General features: G+C 47.8%; 1 protein-coding gene across 3 annotated transcripts in view; it reads left to right on the forward strand.

The window, feature by feature from the left end:
- The window catches only part of SHISA6 (shisa family member 6), a 276,674-nt gene that overhangs the window by 124,093 nt on the left and 133,854 nt on the right, over positions 1–18,727 (forward strand). The window contains exon 3 of one of the 3 annotated variants that reach the window (XM_082708422.1): positions 3,884–3,979. The exons of the other annotated variants lie outside the window; for them this stretch is intronic. Within the exon in view, the coding sequence (XP_082564548.1) occupies positions 3,884–3,979 (96 nt within the window). The remainder of the gene's footprint in view (positions 1–3,883; positions 3,980–18,727) is intronic. 3 annotated transcript variants of the gene reach the window in all.

Raw genomic sequence — 18,727 nt, forward strand, 5'->3', positions numbered from 1 at the left:
CACTGTGGCAGAAAAGAGACATCGACTCCCTCTGTTCACCCCATCCACCTGGTCAGGGCTTTGCTTTGACCGATCATTCTTCTCATTATGCTGCCCTTGCTCATGTGAGACCCTGCCTCTGGGGGGTGGGGGTGGAGAACGTGCATCCTCCTGGACCTTGACCTCCTAGCATTGGCCCTGGATCCAGCTCAAGAGGGACCTGTCAGTTCTGACACAGTGGTTCTTAAAGGGTGGTCCTTGGACCTGTGGCCCTCAGCGGTGTCACCTGGGAACTTGTCAGATGTGGAACTTACCTCTGACCTAGGACATCAGGAACTGCAAGGCCGGGGCCCAGCCATCCTCAAGGGTGAGGACTTCAGCTCCTTCGGGAGCTGAAGCTGTCACCCTGCCTTCTCCCACTCAACGTCTCGGGCGACTGTCCCAAGTGTCCTCAAAGATGCCTTTGAAAAATGTTATGTGCTCCCTAGAGAGGTGGGTGCTCATTAACAGGAAGCTAGACTTGGTGTTCGTGCTTCCTTTTCATGTCATGGAACTCAATATTTTCCAAGCCAATCTGGACATAGAATTCTTTATTCCCACCACCTGCTCTTGGTCTTGACCCCTTGGCATATCTTACCTTTACTCAACTCAGAAACTTGGTGTTGAAGCTTGACCCACCAGGGCTCCAGCTTCTATGAACTTACTCACCACCAGGCTGACCGCTCCCAAGGTAGCATTTCTACTGGGTTCAACTGCCAGAGAAGAGTCACAACTACATTCTTGTGACCATTCAGACCATGGGGTGAGGTACGAAGATGGCAGCGCTTGGGAATTTACTGCTGACTAGCTCCATGAACTTGGGGAACGTGACATTTTCACAGGCTTTTGTGGGAAGTTCGTGGAGCCAGTGATGGGAGGGAAACTCAGTTCGAAGTGAGAGGAACTGAAAACTACCATTGGCTCAGTCATCTTCCCCTGGCTTCCATTTCTCCATCGGTAAATGGCGGCATTGTAATATAATAGACAACAAGCATATGCAGTTGTGATTAAAATTTTAAGATAATAGTACATGTGAAAAATCTCTGTTAAACTGCATTATGTTAGAAAATGTCCACTACTATGATGTCCAAAAAAAAACCCCAAAACACACACACACACACACACACACACAAAACCCAGCCAACCCTTAGGCTGTACATTCAGAGGCTCTGTGTCTCTGCCTGGCGCATAGTAGGTGATCAGGAAACTGGTGTTATTTGTGAAACAAAGCAGAGCCCCGAGGCACCAGGGCAATGCTCAGTCCCGAGGGACCTTGTTCCAGCTGACAGATAAGAATGATTTGTAAGTAGCACAGGCACTGTTTATTCTCCATCTTCCTCGGTATTGATTTGTTTATCAAAAATTTTATTTATAAAAGAGCACAAAAATAAACCAGCCCCAGTTCCGCAGGAAGGCTTGCGGGTTCTGAATTAATGAGGTCCGAATTTATGACAGTTCTGAACTGTGACTTCCTTCTCCTGCCTGGCCGTGGTTGGGAGTGGGGTGGGGAGGAAGTGACCACGTTACAGGGCAAGGGTCCCTCTCTCCCTGCGGCACACCCCTCCACACACCCCTTCCCCCAACCCTTTCATCCCCCATAAAGATGCTTTTCTCCAGGTGCTAGAGGCGGTTTCTGGAGCTCTGACATGGTTCGGGATCCAGGCAGATTCTGCTTAGCTCCAATAATTCTGTTGTGTCAAATTCTGGGTCGTGACCGCAGTATTTTAGAGTCCGAGAGCTGCTCGTGGAAGGCTGTGAGCCCTGAGGAATGAGTATCTCTTCCAGAGTGGAGGGCATGACAGAAATGATGGCAGAATTCTCTTGAGTTCCTCATGTGCTAGGACAAGAGTTTGGTCCCTGGACCAGACAGCAGCAGCATTACCAGTGACTAGATAGAAATGCAGAGTCTTGAGCCCTCGTTCCAGCTCTGGGAGTGGGCCCAGCAATCCGTTTTAACATGCCCTTCTGGTTTTTCTGATGCACACTCAGGTTTGAGGACTCTTCCTGTGGGAGGAGGAAGGAACTGGGAGGGAAGAAAGGGAGCACTCTGGAGCCCCAAACTTACTAGATCGTGGGTGGTCCAAGCACCCCCGAGGGTCCAACAGATGTTCCTTGAACCCACCTGAATAAACTGAACCTAGGTTTTCTCTCCATTTACTCTAGGGCAATGGTTTTCTTTCCTGGTCGGCACATTAGAATCAGCTAGAGAGCTCCTTAGAAATAGCTCAGACCCCAATCAACAGAATCAGAATCCCCGGAGTTTTCTCTGGACATGTGCATTTTTAAAAGCTTCTAGATGGTTCCAGCATGCACCTGTGTTTGAGATCTACCAATGTAGAGGATGCCTTGTTAAGAAAAGATGTGATTTGGGTTGTCTTTACATATACTATGCATTTTTTTATTAGCTGTTTATTTTACTTATTTATATTATAAAAAAAGACATACTAAAGGAAAAAAAAACTTGTAAAATACAGAAGCACTGAAAGGAGAGAAGAAATAAGACATGAGTTCTAGTTATCTGAAGGTGGTTGACAGTGTTTTCACTTGTAGTTGGATGGTGTTTTCTTTTACTCGTCTTTATTTATTTCTAATGCTCTGGTTTGACTTTATAGCATTGTGATCATACATAATACAGCATTTTCTGTCCACTTTTTTTTTAAGAAGGAGGGGGGTGGATGGGTGGGGGAGGGGGAGAGAGAGAATCTCAGCCAGTGTCCACGTCCAGCACAGAGCCTGAAGCAGGGCTCAATCTCACAACCTTGAGATCGTGACCTGAGCTGAAACCAAGTGTCGGACACTCAGTCGACTGTGCCACAAGGGCAACCCGTTTTCTGTCCACTTTTTAACTTCACCTTCTTTCTGCATAATTTCTCACGCTTATGTCTAAGTAGTTTTCAGGGCGCTCTTGTAGCAACACAACAAAAATACGCTTTTCTCCATTTTCCTATGTCTGTGCCACAGGATGGCATTTACGGACTCCTTTTTCTTTACTACAGCTGTATTTCCAGAGCTTTGGTGAAGTCCCATTTCGAATGTCAGAAGCAGAATATTACTCTCCTTCTCTTTGAATTTCTTCTCCCAAGGTCCTCGCCCATCCTCACCTTTCCCCAGACCAGCCCCGTGGGTAGACGGCTACATTAGGTGGAAAAAGAATAACATCTTATTATGGAAAGTCAGCAGGGGAAAGCAGTGAATATTTTGCCACTGTTTTGCAGACGCCATTCTCCCCGCCCCCGTCGGCTGAGTGGATCTCTCCTAAGCCACCAGGCTCTAGTTCCCTGAGATATGGTGGGACTCCTAAACAGGCACATACAGGGGGCATCTCAACCAGATGGAGCCAGGCCTCCGTGCTCTGGAGAGAAAGAAAACAAATGAGTAAGGCAACATGGAAGAAGCTGGGACAACGGACAGGATGGGGGGGAGGGTCAAATATACCAATATTCTGTTGCGCTTGGTCAGAAATGCCAAAATCAAGCCCCGTGTATCCCTTTCCCTTCTGCTTTCTATGTATCCTTTCCAGAACTTTTGTCTTTGTTGTGCCAGTATATATATATATACACATACATATATATATAAATATGTATATCTACTTGATATATATACTTTTTATATACATACATATATATATAAATATGTATATCTACTTGATATATATACTTTTTATATATACAGTGTATATATTTGTAACATATATTATATGTGTTTATAAAATAATATATTTTTTTCCTTGACGGCTCTACCTCCTGCCTCAGCTGCTGATTTGCCACTGATGGCCTCACTCTGGCGGGATGAGTGGGAGTTCCAGCTCCTGCCTTATTTTTGCTGCTACGAGTCTTCCAGATAACTCTGCCCCGTCTTCTTGCAGGACATTATGGGAAGGATGCTTACCGAAGTGGAGGACCCGATCTCCATAACTTCATCTCCTCTGGATTTGTCACGTTAGGAAGAGGACACACGAAGGGTACAGTGGAAACCATTTTTTACTAAAACACACAGGTTGCCTAGGGAGCCCCGCTCTGAAACGCAAAGATGATGTAGAGCCCAGAGGCTGGCCGGAGACAGGGAAAAGCAAGGGGTGGTACCACAGCAGCCAGTCCTGGTGAGGTACGTGGCTTCTGAGAGGTCACAGGTGGGATGTTAGAGGGTCTGTAGATGTGACAGAGACATCCCTCTTGCCCCCTAGCCCTAGCGAAGAGTGGGACCCAGAGGCCAGGGCCCCTGCGGGAGGGACCACAGGCAGCATGGTGGGAAACTCTACCAGCAGACGGGGCACCATTTGCAAAGGGTGTGTTCTCCTCTCGGTTCTTACCCCTTTTCCGTTTGAAAGCCACATTTTATAAACTGATGTCAATGCTCTGTACTCCGGGTTTCGGAACCAGCGCTCATGTTGAAGAGTTTCAGTGTCCTAAGTGTGTCTGTATAAACTCTCTACAGTGTGGACCCAAAGGTAGAGGTTACACAGACCTTGAAGCCTGAAGATGGCTTTTCTGCAGAGATGCTTTGTGCCCTAGCTGACAGCTTGCCCAGCACCTGTGCGGGATGGGGAGGGGGGTGTGGAATCCTCGATTCTGTCTTTTGTTTAAACAGAGTCTTCCTAGTGTTGTGAGCATTCTGTCCTATCAAGAGGAACCAGATCCCCGACTCCTCTGTTTACCCTTCCTAACACCTGTGTATTGTTATAGACCAACTGTGAATTCTGTTGTAGGGATGCTCTAATCCCTGTCTGCCTCTGAATTACGTGTCTGTTTTCAGTGTGAGTGACCAAGGAACTTTGCAATTTTTTCTTACATTCCATGCCAACTACTTTTTAAATTCCCTATGTGATGTTTGTTCATCCTATAGAGAAAATATATATATATATATATATACATATAATATCTGTATCTGTGTATGTATTTTCTGTTGTGTCTCTGTGTCTAAATAAAGTTTATTGAGGATACAGGTGGCATTTGTGGCTATGCGAAGTTGCAGAATCAAATTGGGACCAGAGGGGAGTTGGGCGACCCGGTGAACCCGCGAAAGACACAATCTTAGTCATCCCCACATGGCTCGAAGCTTAGGACGGCCCGCCCCCACGTCACGTGCTCTGCGACGATTATCTCGGGCTATGCAACAAATCACACAGACCTAAAATGTCGCATTTTAAAACAATACCAAACAAATGCATGATCTCGCATGGTTTCAGCAGGTCGGGAATTCGGGAGCAGCTGAGCTGAATGCTTCTGGGTTGGGGACTCTCGTGAGTTTCCGGTCAACATTGCAGCAAGGGCTGTGTCATCTGAAGGCTTGACCGTGGCGGAGGACCGGCTTCCGAGATCGTTGGCGCCTAGTGTGCCAGCTGTTGGCGGGAAGCCTACATTCCCCTCCCCCGCCCCCACAATGTTCTCTCCGTGGGCGACTTGCGTGTCCTCACAGCTTGGTGGTTGGGCTTCCCCAGAGTGGGCGATCCAAGGAAAAGAAAGAGAGAAGCCCAAGTGTCTTTTATGACCAAGCCTGTTGGCGACACACTGTCATTTGCTCCATATCTTACTGGTGACACGAGTCAGCTTTATTCCAGATGGGAGGTAGTTACACAAGGGCAGTAATGCCAGGTGCCAGGGATCCCTGGGGGCCATCTTGGAGATTGGCTACCCCACTCCTACAGCCCATGGGGCAGAGCAACAGATCTGAATTTTTGCAGCAAAACATGACAGCTCATACCAAGCCTTCTCAACCCCAGTAATTTCCCACCCTTGCCCCTACCCCGTGCAGGTGGTCCAACATGAAACCCCAGAGAGTTCCATGTAAAGAACTCCCTATGTAGATTATAACAGTGACAGCTTTGGGTTCATACAGTCATTCAACAAATATTTCACGAGGCCTGCCTGGCACTCAGCGATATTCAGAAGGAAACAAAATGGAATCTGCTTCTGTGAAACTCCTATTCCACTGAGGGGAAGCAGACAAAATGAATTCTCGATGTTGGGTGCAAGGGGAAAACCTCTGGCAGGTATGAGGATGGGAATGCTCGCTGGGAGCCAGCCTTGTCAGGAAGGGCAGACTGGATGAGGTGGTACTTGGGCAGAGACCCACATCCCAGGCAGAGGCAACAGGAGGACCGCTCCGAGGTGGAAGCTTTCTTGTATTGCCAAGAAGTTGGAGGGGGCTAGTGTGAATGAAGAAAGCAGGGTAGAAAAGGATGAGAAGTGGAGGACATGGGACCCGAACCAGAGGGGAGCCAGATCATGGATTTATCAGGCGGTGGACACTAGGCTGCTTCCAAAAGAACTAGATAGACCCTATCAGAGCAACATAAAGACAATTCTCTATCCCTACCCGTCCTTTGGGTCACTGTCATCTGGGCAGCTCTACCCCACCATAGGTATGGGGTTTTGCTGTGGCTGCTGCTGAGTTCCCTGATGTTAGCTTGTCTGTGCCTCCTGCAGCCATCCTGAGTGTGCCTGGCCCGACCCCCAGCCCCCTCCACCAGACATCACCCTCACCAGGTCCTCTTTATCCTTCCCTTCCTCTCAAGGCCTCTGAAACCTCCTCTCTCCTCCAGGACTGTACCTGGTGTGGCTTTTCCTCTTGAGATAATAACTAAAGTTCCATGAGCCGGGAGACTGGGGCTGGGGGAGGAGCTTAGGAAATGGGATTCTCCTTCTGATACCAGAATTCTTTCTCCCTGCACAGCCTGGAACCCTGGGAAAGGGCTCAGCTCCATCCTCCCTTCCTTCAGTGCAACCCAAGTTCAGCTCTGAGTGGTACCTAAAAGCAAGAGTGGCCCCCTGGAAATAAGCCATGGGCAGAGCACCCCTCAGGGGCATCGAACATGGGGCCATTGCTCATTCTGTGTGTTTCATGCCTTTCCTTTTCCTTCTCTATTTGCTTCTTTCTGCTTTACCCCCCCTGCCTGTCGAGTACCTTTTCCTTTATTACCATTTTTTCTCTTCTTCCTACATTGGCATTAGGACTTCTGGTGACTACCGCTTGGCCCCACCGTGATGCTCAGAACTGATGTGGGACCGGGTCCTGCTTTAGAAGGTCATACTATTGCCCTGCTAACCTGCATCCCTGGTTTTCACATGTATTCCTAGAAGACTCTGATGATCTGAAAAATCACACTAACGGTCCCTGTTCTAGATGGTAGTGGCAACTTCTTCGGATACTGGGATGTAGCCAGCCCTGGCTGCCCTTTCAAAGGCCCCAGAGGCATCATGGGGAGATGTGCATCCTGGCTTTGGTGTTGGCTCGTGCGAATGCAGAGCTGGGGGTGTGGATGCTTTAGAATGAGATCCACGGTGCACAGGTAATTAAACCTTTCCAAGACAAACCCTAATAAACAAGGGGGTGTTTTTGGCTATTGGGATTGCAAAGGTGAGACTTTGAAAAAGCCAGAATTAAGAACTTTTTATAACTACAAAAGCCCCCAGTTCTATCTTTGTCCTGTCAGGAAACTCCATGTTTTAGCCTAGGAAGCCATGTAACCATGAGTCTGCCTTCAAGGGTAGGTGGAAGTCAAGGCCAAGGAAGATGTTGACCAGACTGACCATGAGTTTAAACCAAGGTCCCCCTACACCGTTCTCTCTATTCATTAGACAGGATTACCTACCCAGGCCCCCATGTAGGGCCCCAGAGTCACCTTGAGGGAACCAGAGCATCTCCCAGGCTGCCACAGTGGAAACCCAGTGATAAAGCCTCCAATTTGCAGAGCATTTACTATGTACCAGCATTCCAACACGTACCATCTTACTTTCACCTTTACAACGACCCCGTGGGAGAGCCCTCATCAGCCCCATTTTGCTACAAAAGGTCTTTAAAATAAGGGAATGGGAGAAGAGGACTGGACTGCAGGTACAGAAACCCTTTAGAGGGCTAACGTGATGCAGAGTAGGATGAGGGCAGGACCCAGAAGGGAGTGCGATGTAAAGAGAGTTGTGTTTTGTTCTGCTTTAAGATGGGAGAAGCCCCAGTGTATTTGCTGGGTGGTAGGAATGGTCCAGCAGAGAAGGGGAAATTGATGACACGGGATGGGGCGGGGGTGGGGGGGGTTCAGAAGTGGTGTCCTCTATAGGCAGAGCTGATGGGATCCACCATGGAGATGGTGGATCTCCACCAGGAGCAAAACCCACCCAAGAAGTCCCTCACTGATGGAAGGCAGAGTACAGGGCCCCAAGTACATGCAGGTGGGTGTATGCCATCAGTGCTCAGTGATTTGGAGAAGCAAGGTCATCCTCTGTGAGTGAGGGAGAGGGTGGTCTTCCAACCCTGTTTGTCCCCAGTGTTCCAGTTTCAGCACAGGAAAGCCTGCCTCCTGAGCAGCCCCTCAGTCCCAGGCAAAAGGGGACACCTGGTCACCCTAATGAGAACATATGAGCAGGTCCGGCCCTGTTGGCTTCAGAGCATCTTCCACACCCATCTGGGGCCCAGAGACTCACACCCAGGATGTTGCTGCCTGGGGTTGGCCTCTGCACAGCCAGGGATGCTCCTAGGCCTCAGAACTCCCCTGAGATCAGCCGGGAGATAGAGACGAGGCCAGAATGGAGGAACCTGCCGCCCTGGAGGACTGTTCCAGAGCCTGCAGACAGACCTCAAGGGGATGGATTGCCTCATTCTGTCTGAATGACGCTACCCAGAGACCAGGCTGGCTCTGGCCATCCCTGCTGCCCAGCCAGACTCTCCATGGGGTCTGAGGCAGAAGCCAAGGCAGGAGAGTCCGGGCTCCCTGCAGATGAACGAGGGGCATCTGAGGAGGTTGCTGAGATCAGAGCTGCATGTGACCATCCCGATCCTAGTTCAGGAGGCTCAGCAATGAGGGGCAGGGACAGCATCCCACCTGCTCCAGTCCCCAGATCGAAGGTTGAGGAGCAGCAATACAGAAGGACAGGCTGGGCTGCTGGCACCTGTCCCTTGAGCAGGGGACGAAGCCAGGGATGGGTCCTAACATGCAGAATGCCTATAGGTGTTAGCCAGTGATGAGTCCAGGTACATGTTCTACAAGGAATCAGGGTAGGGGAAAGTGAGGACCAGAGCCTTGAGGTCAGTGTGGTGGCTGAAATAGTGTAAGAGGCGGCAGACCTCTGGGCCATGATGGGGTCCAAAGGATAACGTGGGAGTGGGTCTGAATAAAGGGGAGGAGCCAGTGAACACAGAGGTGAGGGTCTTGCTTCCACTTCCTCAGGCCCCTCACAACCATAAACAGCCCACCCTGGGGACTGCCATGGCTGTGGCACCCTGTGGCACCCTGTAGTACCCAGGGTTCAAGATGAGGTCTTCAACTTTAGAAAAGAAAGAAGGGGGCAGTAGCCTTCAGACCATCCTGTAGATTGTGGTGAGGGGACCCCCAAATCATCATGGTGAAAGAAATCTTCATTATTTTCCCACTCTGGAAGCCAGGGGAGTGAGTGGGCTTTCCCTAAGCCAAGGTGTTCCAAGGCTGGACTCTAGATAAAGCACAGAGCTCAGAAGGCATCTGGTCTCCATGGCAACGGAGAGCTGGGAAGTACAGCAAGAGACAGGGAAAGCTGGGTCTGGCTTGCCTGAGATTGGCCTCTGAGAAGCCCGGGCCACCTGGGAACATTCCTTCCCGTACTTTCTCTGTAGGGCAAGGTGGGCGGGAAGAAGTGGGAGCGGAGCAGGGAGGAGTTCTTGGTTCTGGGCTGAGGGCACCAGAGATCTGAGCTGTCTGCAGACCATTCTGCTCTGCGTCACGGGGCAGCTGCCTTTGTTTACTCTCTGCCTGTTCCTGTTCACTCCTGATACAGGGCTAATACTGAGAACCGGGCTTTGACTCCGTGTGCTCAGCCTTATTCGGCGGCATTTGTTAGAATGGCATCAACCTCACCCAGTGGTTGATTGGCTCAAGCTGACTGTGTCAAAGTAAAGATGGATCTGCATGACCAGTGAATTCCATGCCCACCTGGTGAATCCATGGCTCAGAATTACTGCTGTTCAAACAAGAAGAGACCAAGGCAGAACGAAACCCAGTACCATACCTCAGGGGGTTCCCAACTGGATACTTCCATGTATGAGGTCATCCATTTTGCTTAAAAGCAGCTCTTCCACAGAGCCCCCTTTCCTACATGGGTCCTGCTGACAGGAACACCCGTGATCCCTCCCCATCTTGGGAAGGGGAGGAAAGGGCACTATGTCCTTCCTCAGTCTTACTGAGGACCATCTTCAGCTAGGTTCATTTGGGTAGCAGTTAAACCTTGCAGATGGACCTTGGGGAGCATGGTGCCCACCAGAGACAACTTCTTGAGGCGTCCAATGGCCCACTTCTAAGGTAGAACCACCCTCCTTGGCATTGGGAGACCCACTCGGAGGCATTGAGGGTGTCCATCTACAAACTGACCATCCTCTTAGGTTCTCCTTGTTCTAAGGGCAGCAGTTGGGTTGAAAACAGACACTGATGGGTGTTGGGGCATCCAAGCCATCATCGAGCTCACGTTACCTTGGGAAATCATGGTGTTGAGAAAAAAATCCCCATTAATGCTTGCCTGCGGGCCTTCTACCATTGGCCCACGTGGGATGCTGGGATAGTCTGGTGGGACAGGCCGCTGAGCTGGTGTAAAGAGGGGAGAGGTTACACAAGGCCAGGGGTTCAGGATGCACTGGGAAATTTCCATGGGAAATGCCAACTCACTTGTGGGGTCCTTTGGTGTTCTGCTCGGAAGAGGAGGATGTCCCGTAGTCTCCAGCAGCAAGGCAAGAGAGAGGTCTTGTTGGTACATTAAAACCAGGAAAACATCGCTCCTTAGCTAATGCCAGCTTGACTCCTTTTCCATTCAGGCAGGAAGGGAGGCTTCCAAAAAGAAACTCGGAGCACCCCAAATCTCCTTAAAGTCCCAACTGGGAGAGGATAGAGGATCAAGTTCTTGGGTTTTCCAAGAGACTGACATGCTCAGCCAGAGGTCTAGCAGCTCTGGGCCACGTTCTGCTTGCTGGTGCCAGATTGGAGTTTCCTCTTGCCATGACCCATGACCTACGTTGGCCCCAGGGGCAAGTTTGTGGCTGGTGCATTGTCTTCTTGGCACTGGTCTTAGCAATGATTGGTCATCCAACTTGGGAATCTCCCCTTCTCAGGAGCCAGCCCTTGGCGTTGGCTTTCCCTCATTCTCTGCTGCTCAATGCCAAGAGTCTCAGGAACCTTGAGATCGAAGCTATGGGGCTGTCAGGCCCAGGAAGGTGCTGGGAGTGCCATCATCCCTGCACCAGCGGGCGTCTGTGGCCAGGATTTCTCAGTGGCCCCGAAGTGGGACAGAAAACTGATGATCTCAGTTCTCAGGGGCACTTCCGCTCTCTGGAACATAACCATAGAATTCTGTGACTCAGCTTCTGTGCAGATGATGGATGTGGCAGGATAATGACCTGCCGGCCCTTCCTGCCTGGCGTCACGGGCCCATCCTCAGTATTACTGACCTCCAGGTGGTGATGCAAACTTTCTTCCTTAAATAATGGTGGAAGAAGGAGTGTGGTGAGAAGAAGGTCGCTGGGGTCAGACAGGCTCATTTAACTCCCGGCTCTCCCCCACGCCTACTAGCCCTGTGACCTTGACCTCTGTGACATTCATCTATAAAATAAGGTAATAGTGCTACCTGCCTCATGGGATGCTACGTGGAGATCCTATGAGATAACAGGCACCAGAGCACTGAGCTCAAGCAATGGGAGGTCTTCATATGATCCGTGGCTTCAAATGCTGAAGAGTCTTACTCTCCAAGGGTTAAGGCTAAGGCTATGGGCACTGGCATCTGCTAGGAGCTAGTTAGAAACACAGACTCTTGAACCTACTACACCTGCCTGTCAGCAAGACCTCCAGCTGATTCCTAAGCACATAAAAGTCTGAGCAGCACCACCCTCAAGGAGGGTGTTCAAGTGCCTCAAGTTCAAGTGCCGTCCTCTTGAGGGTCTTCAAGGTCACTTCCATTTCTGAGACTCTTGTTGCCATGAAGCCTCCGCATAGGGGAAGCCAGGGTGTCCTGCAGCTGGGGAGGGAGAGAATTCCTCTCTAAGGGGAATTCCTGAGCTCTGGACGGTGATGCAAAAAGACGTCCTAAGATTTGAGCAACCTGTCCCACATATCAGAATCATGGGGCTTTGTCTATCTCCATGAAACTTAATTATGCGTTGAGCAAAGACGAGTAAAATAGTGCCTGGCTTCCACAATTACCATCCCTGTCAAACACAAGGGAAGTGCCGTAAAACATATCCCGAGGAGGATGCGGGGACTTAAGGGAGGAAAACCTTTTCTCTGAGTGGAGGAGTCCTAAATGGGCTTCTACAGGAGATGGGAGTTGGAATGGTCCTTGTGGGGCAGGAAGGATGTGACAAGCCAAGAGTGGGGCAGGGTTGGCATTGCAGGTAGGGGATAAAGGCACAGAGATGGAAACACCAATGAGACAGGGCATACGACCCCTTTTGAGGGGTATGAGGAAGTGATTGGGGGCCCTGGGATGCCAGTGGGGGGGGGCAGCTGGAAATGACCTTCGAAAGGTGGCTTGGAGGCAGTGTCCTAAATCCTGCCAGGACCAAGGGGAGCAAAACACAGGCTGAGGTCTGAATTCCAGCCAGGTATCACCGCCCGTCTTCTTCTGTTGCGTTCTACTCTTCTGCCTTTAAGAATAAAACTTAAACAAGGGACACCTGGGAAGCTCAGTCAGTGAAGCATCCGACTCTTGATTTTGGCTCAGGTCACGAGCTTAGGGTTGTGGGATCAAGCCCCGCATCGGGCTCCATGCTCAGCATGGAGTCTGCTTGAGATTCTCATAGTCTGCCCCTCCTCTCACTCATGGGCTCTCTCTCTCAAATAAATAAATAAAACCTTGCTTAATAAATTAAGCAAAACCACAACGTACCAAGCAGGCCCCTGTGTGAGGCAGACTCCCTGGGCAGAAATGGGCACGACAAACTTAGGGTCAACTCCCTGCCTCTATTTCCCCCACAGCCAGTGTCCGCCCTGCATGTCCATCACGGAGCACTGGACTGCAGAGCTGAGACAATCAGGTGGGCTGACGGAGCCAGTGCCCCATGGAGACTCCACTACCCCCACACCCATGGGTTTTCTGACTTACAGTCTGGAAAGTCTCCCCATGTCAGACCTGTTTCCTTGAGGAAGCCGGGGCCTGGAAGGTTTGTAAGGTCCCTTGTTCTCCAATACCTTGGGGTCATCTCAGGAGGAGACACCTCCTGATGTGAACTACAGCGAGGAGTCAGGCACCCAGCCTCCTCCCACAGGAGACCTTTGACTTGGAACGTCCCCGAATATTTCCAGAGTGGCCCAGTCCCCTGCCCACGCTCTGTGGTACCTGAAGGAAGATGTGCCTCAGGCTAGAAGAGGGTGATTTCCCACCCCCCACCCCGAGGTTCACATTAGATGGTTCATGGTTCATACCTGAAGGTCTTTCCAGCAGTGTGTGCATGAGCAGTTGGGCTCACAGGGACCAAGATCTTATAAAGGATTCATTCCTTGAATAGGATGGATGTCAGATGCTTGCTCTCATCATCCGCTTTCCAGTGAATCTTTCCACTTTTGCCCTGGGAGAGTCATTCTGCATAATGGTTCTGGTTTTTCTGCTGAGGGCACTTGAACCCGGATGCCCAAGCATTGTGTCCATTCAACAGGAATATGGACACTAGCTGCGCCCTGATTGAATCAGGGCAGATTCAACAGAAACCTAACATTGGTGCAGATGAAGGCGAGGAGCCCCCAGCTGGTGGCCCCCCTGGCTCCTCGTGGGCTCAAGTAGAGGCTGGCAAACTGTCCTTGGGACCTCTCCTGCCTCACCACTCCCATCCATGTGCACTTCCACTCCATTCCACTCTGGCCTCGTGACCTTGCTCACTCTGGTCTCCTGACCTTGCTTACTGCTTGAGCCCTTCTTTTCTCTTTTTAAAGTTTTACTTATTTTGAGAGAGCGAGAGAGCACTCAAGCTGGGGGAGGGGCAGAGGGAGAAGGAGAATCTGAAGCAGACTCTGCAGGCAGCGAGGAGGAGTCCCATGTGGGGCTCGATCCCACAAAAGGTGAGATCACGACCTGAGCCAAAATCAGAAGTTGGGTGCTTCACCAACTGAGCCTCCCAGGGGCCCCCGTGTGCTCCCTTCTTATCCCAGCGCCCCAGTCCAAGACTCCCTCCCACCCCATTTAGATCTCTCAAAAGCCTCCCAGATGGCGTTCCATGCTTGCCCCCCACACCTCGTCCTCTGCTGAGCAGCCAAACAGATCTTATTCTAACCTCATTTAATCCTAAATATACCTAACCTCACCTGACGCTTAGACCTCTTGTCGCTCTTTGCTTTATAAAAGCTCAAAGGCTCTCTCCTGGAACCAGAGTCTTAAATATTCACCCACACGCGTCAGAACGGCACTTGTGTGTCATAAAAATATTGAGTTCAGGGCCGCCTGGGTGGCTCAGTCTGTTGAGCGTCTGACTCGTGGTTTTGGCTCCGGCCGGGATCTCAGGGTCGTGGGATGGAGCCCAGCATTGGGCTCCGCGATGGGCATGGAGCCTGCTTGAGATTCTCTTTTTCCCTCTTCCTCTGCCCACTCCTACTTGCTCCTTCTCTAAATAAATAAACAAATAAATAAATAAATAAATCCTGAGTTCAAAACTATTAAATGGCAATGGCATATCCTCTTCCTTCTTTTCTCTGTCCCTCTGTTGACAGCGTGACTCAGGAGCAAAGCAAGCAGGGAGGCATGCAAGGCCAAGAAAGTACCCAGAGCGTTTCTGGGTACTGCCGTTCACTGCACTCCCATCAATACTGGACTCCTGCCTATTCTTCCCACTCTAGGGCCTTTGCACAGTCTGTTCTTCCTGTCTGGGAAGTCCTTCCCCTATGGTCCTTTATCACCCCAATCTACTCATGGTTCCGGTCTTGGCTTGACTCTCCCTTCTACAAGTTAGTCTTCTTGGCCTTCACATGGACCTAGACCTTCCATTATATTTTCCGCGTTCACCCTTTGCGTTTCCTTTCCCAATACTCTTCAGTTACCTTTAATTTGCATGATTCCTTGCCTGATACCTGTCTTTGCCACTAACCACGCGAGGAGGCACCACGCCTGGAGATGTCCACGGTGTGTTCCCCATGCCTCACACATGTACTTGATGTTCAGTGGATATTGTGAATGAATGAATAAATGGATGGATGGATGGATGGATGGATGGACGGATGAATGGATGGATGGATGGATGAATGAATTGAAATTACACTAAACTGAAGTCAAGAGAGCTGAGTTGTTACAGGTGAATGTGCTCCTATGAAAATTCCTTCACTTCTCTGTTTCTGCATCTTTCTACCTGTAAACATTTCTACAGTATGCCTTCTAGTCCTGATGTTCTGGGACCCGTGTGTGTGTGGGCTCAAACACAAGGTGGGCAGTTTCTTATGACCCAAGTCCTCTCCAGAGCTGTTCTCTAACCCCTGTACCTCTGTGAACATTGATACCTCTTCATTTTTTCTGTATCACAGTACTCTTTACAACTGCAATCATAGACATTTTGTTTTTATTGTTTTAAAAAGATTTCATTTATTTATTTGAGAGAGACTTAGGGTGAGAGAGAGCACAGAGGGAGAGGAAAGGGGAGACACAGACGCCCCAGAGAGCCCAACGTGGGGCTCTATCCCAGGACCCTGAGATTGTGACCTGAGCCGAAGGCAGACACTTAACAGAGTAAGCCTCCCAGGTACCCCTATATAGATTTTTAAAAGTATTTGGGAGTAAATTGAAGATATGATGTCCCTTACTCTTCATACTTAAGTATGTAATTCCTAAAATCAAAAACATTCTCTGACATATCCATGGTATGATTATCAAAACAGAAGATTAACATTGATGGAAGACCATTACCTAGTCTATACCTTATATTTCAAAGTATCACTAACGTCCTTTGCAACAAAAGAAAAACATTTTTCCTGGTCCAGCATCAGATGTTACCAGGTTTATTTCTAAGTCGTTGAACCCCTTGGTCTCTGTTTGTAACTGGGGTTTCTCTACCTTCACAATCTCTGCCTGGCTATATTCATGGACATGAAGGCTATATTCTCTGCCTGGCTATATTCGTGGACATGAAGGCCATTGATTTTGTGTGTTAATTATATATTCTGCTACCTCAGTGATTTATTGCATTGTTTATTTTTGTCGTTAGCATTCCAGTTACATGATCCTATCATATGCAGACAGAGGTAATATTGCTTCTCCTTTACCCTTATGCCTCTGATTGATTCATCTTGTCTGACCGTATTGGCTTAGTATCACTGGTACAGTGTTGAGTACTAAGGGGGATCCAAGGCATCCTTGCTTTGTTTCAATGTTAGAGAAAATGCTGTAGAGCTTTCCCATTAAGATACTATCTTCGGGACCAAAATAGTTAAGGAGAAGATGGATGGTTGCATAGATAGGTCCTTGATTCAGATTGATTCATGTTAAAAGTCCCCCTCAATTCCTGGGGTGACCGGGTGGCTCAGTTGGTTGAGAGTCTGACTCTGAGTTTCAGCTCAGGTCGTGACCTCAGGGTCCTGGGATTGAGCCCCAAGTCAGCCTCTGCACTCAGCACAGAGTCTGCTTGGGGATTCTCTCCCTCTGCACCCCCCCCCCCAAATCATAAGCTCTCTAAAATAAATAAATAAATCTTTTAAAAGAAGTATCCCTCAGGGCATCTGGGTCACTCAGTTGATTAAGTGTTTGCCTTTGGCTCAGGTCATGATCTTAGGGTCTTGGGGTCGAGCCCCACATCAGGCTCCCTGCTCAATGGGGAGTCTGCTTCCCACTCTATTCCTCCCTGCTACCGACTAATGCTTGCCCTTTCTTTCTCCCTCTGAAATAAAATATTTAAAAAAATTAAAGTGTCCCTTGATATCCTTTCCTTGTTTTATTTTGTTTTGTTTTTAATCAAGAATGGGTATCAAATTTTGCCCAAGGCATTTTCATCATTTATGGAAATATAATCTAAAGTTACTTCCCTGATCTATTAATATGGTATATAATATTAATGGATATTCCAACATTGACTCAATCTTGCATTCCTATAATAAATCCCACTTTGGTCATGTATTATTTTCGTAATATGGTATTGGTTCTGTTTATTAATTTTTCATTTTGTATTTTTATATAATTAGTCATGAATGATACTGGTTTGTACTTTTCTTTCTTGTACTATCTTTATGTGTCTTTTTAGTATCAATGTTACTAAAGTAAATATCACTGGCTTTATTCAAGGAATTGGGACTTTTCTTTCCCTTTCAGTGCTGTGGAGCTATGTGTACAGCATTAGGACTCTGTGGTCTTTGAAGATTTGAAATAATTACCCTATAAAACCATCAGGACTTAGTGCTTCTAAGGGTAGTTTATTAGTTACTTTTCCTACAAGGTATGTATTTTTTCCTATTTAATTTATTTTGAAAATTTTGGTATTTGAGTTGGTTATTATGTGAGGTTCTTTTAGTTTTCAAGTTTTGGTTGTTGCTAGTAGTTACCTTTGTACCTACTGTTCAATGCTTCTTACTCCCATGTGTTTAAATGTAAACCTTTTCATTTAGTTTATTAGTTTTATTAGTTTTTTAATGATATCCCTTAACTTATGCGTTTTGCCTACACAACAGTCAGTATGTTTATTTTACTTTCTTCTCCCAATTTCTACTTTCTACCATACAGCGTTTGTACCTTAGTCATGTACCTTTCTTAGCCTGCTGGGATTTAACCTTTTAGACTGACAGTGGTCAGTCTCTCTCTTTCTTCCTCCTTCCTCATGACCATTATTTTTCCTCTGATGTTTGTCCAGTCATCTCTTGGTTGGATGAAGTTTATCTTCCAGTAGATTTCCTAAGCAGAGCTCATAAAAACAGAATTCCCTAAGTTCTTATACTTGAAACTTGTTCTGTAGCCTTGATGCTTGAAGAAAAGTTTGACTGGTTGTAGAATTCCAGGTTCCCGCTTTCTTTCCTTGAGTTTTTGAAGACACTGTTCTGTTGTTGCCTTTGTAAACTATTGCAGATTATTTTTTGAGAACTCAAATGATGGTTTGATTCTTCTGACTTTGTAAGTTATTTGATCTTTTTGATTGAGAGCCTTGAGCATTTTTTTTCCTTTATCTTTGAAGCCTGTTAGTTTTACCTTGGCACTGGAGATGATCATTCTAAGAACATTTCCTGGGTACCTTTCCGCTCTTAAAGTATGTATCATCAGATTTTCTTTTAATTTAAAGAAAGTCTTGCTGAATTATGTTTTTATATATTAGTTTTCTTGCCCAGTTTTGTCTTTCTTCGTAAGGGGACCTAATTATAGGTGTTTCCTTCCCTTATTTCTAATTCCCATTGCTTCTATTGGTTCATTTCTTTGTCATGGCTGCATTTTTGCCTTTCCTCAGTGCCTTTGCTGAGGTTTATTTACACTCTTTTCCCTCTTATGCATCTTGTACTTTAGTCAATTTGTCTTTTTCTTCCCTTTCCAGAGTTCAGTAAATTCTCTTTCATTTTTTCCTGTTTATTTTCAGTGTTTGAATTGCACTTTAAAGGTATTTTTTTAATAACTACAAATGGGTACTAAGGCTGCTTAATTCATTTCAGAATGTTGTGCTCAGTCTCTTCTTCATGGTCACTTTTATGTGGAGCTGGAAGAAAATTATTAGCTGTAGAGGTGTTTGGATTCTTTGTTCAGGTTTTTCAAGATTTTTATGTATTCATATCTTCTCTCCATTTTTTTTAGGGGGGGGTATGAGGCAGTGTAGAGGATTC

The sequence above is a fragment of the Mustela nivalis genome (assembly GCF_964662115.1).
Source record: "Mustela nivalis genome assembly, chromosome: 17".
In the NCBI taxonomy this organism is placed as follows: domain Eukaryota; kingdom Metazoa; phylum Chordata; class Mammalia; order Carnivora; family Mustelidae; genus Mustela; species Mustela nivalis.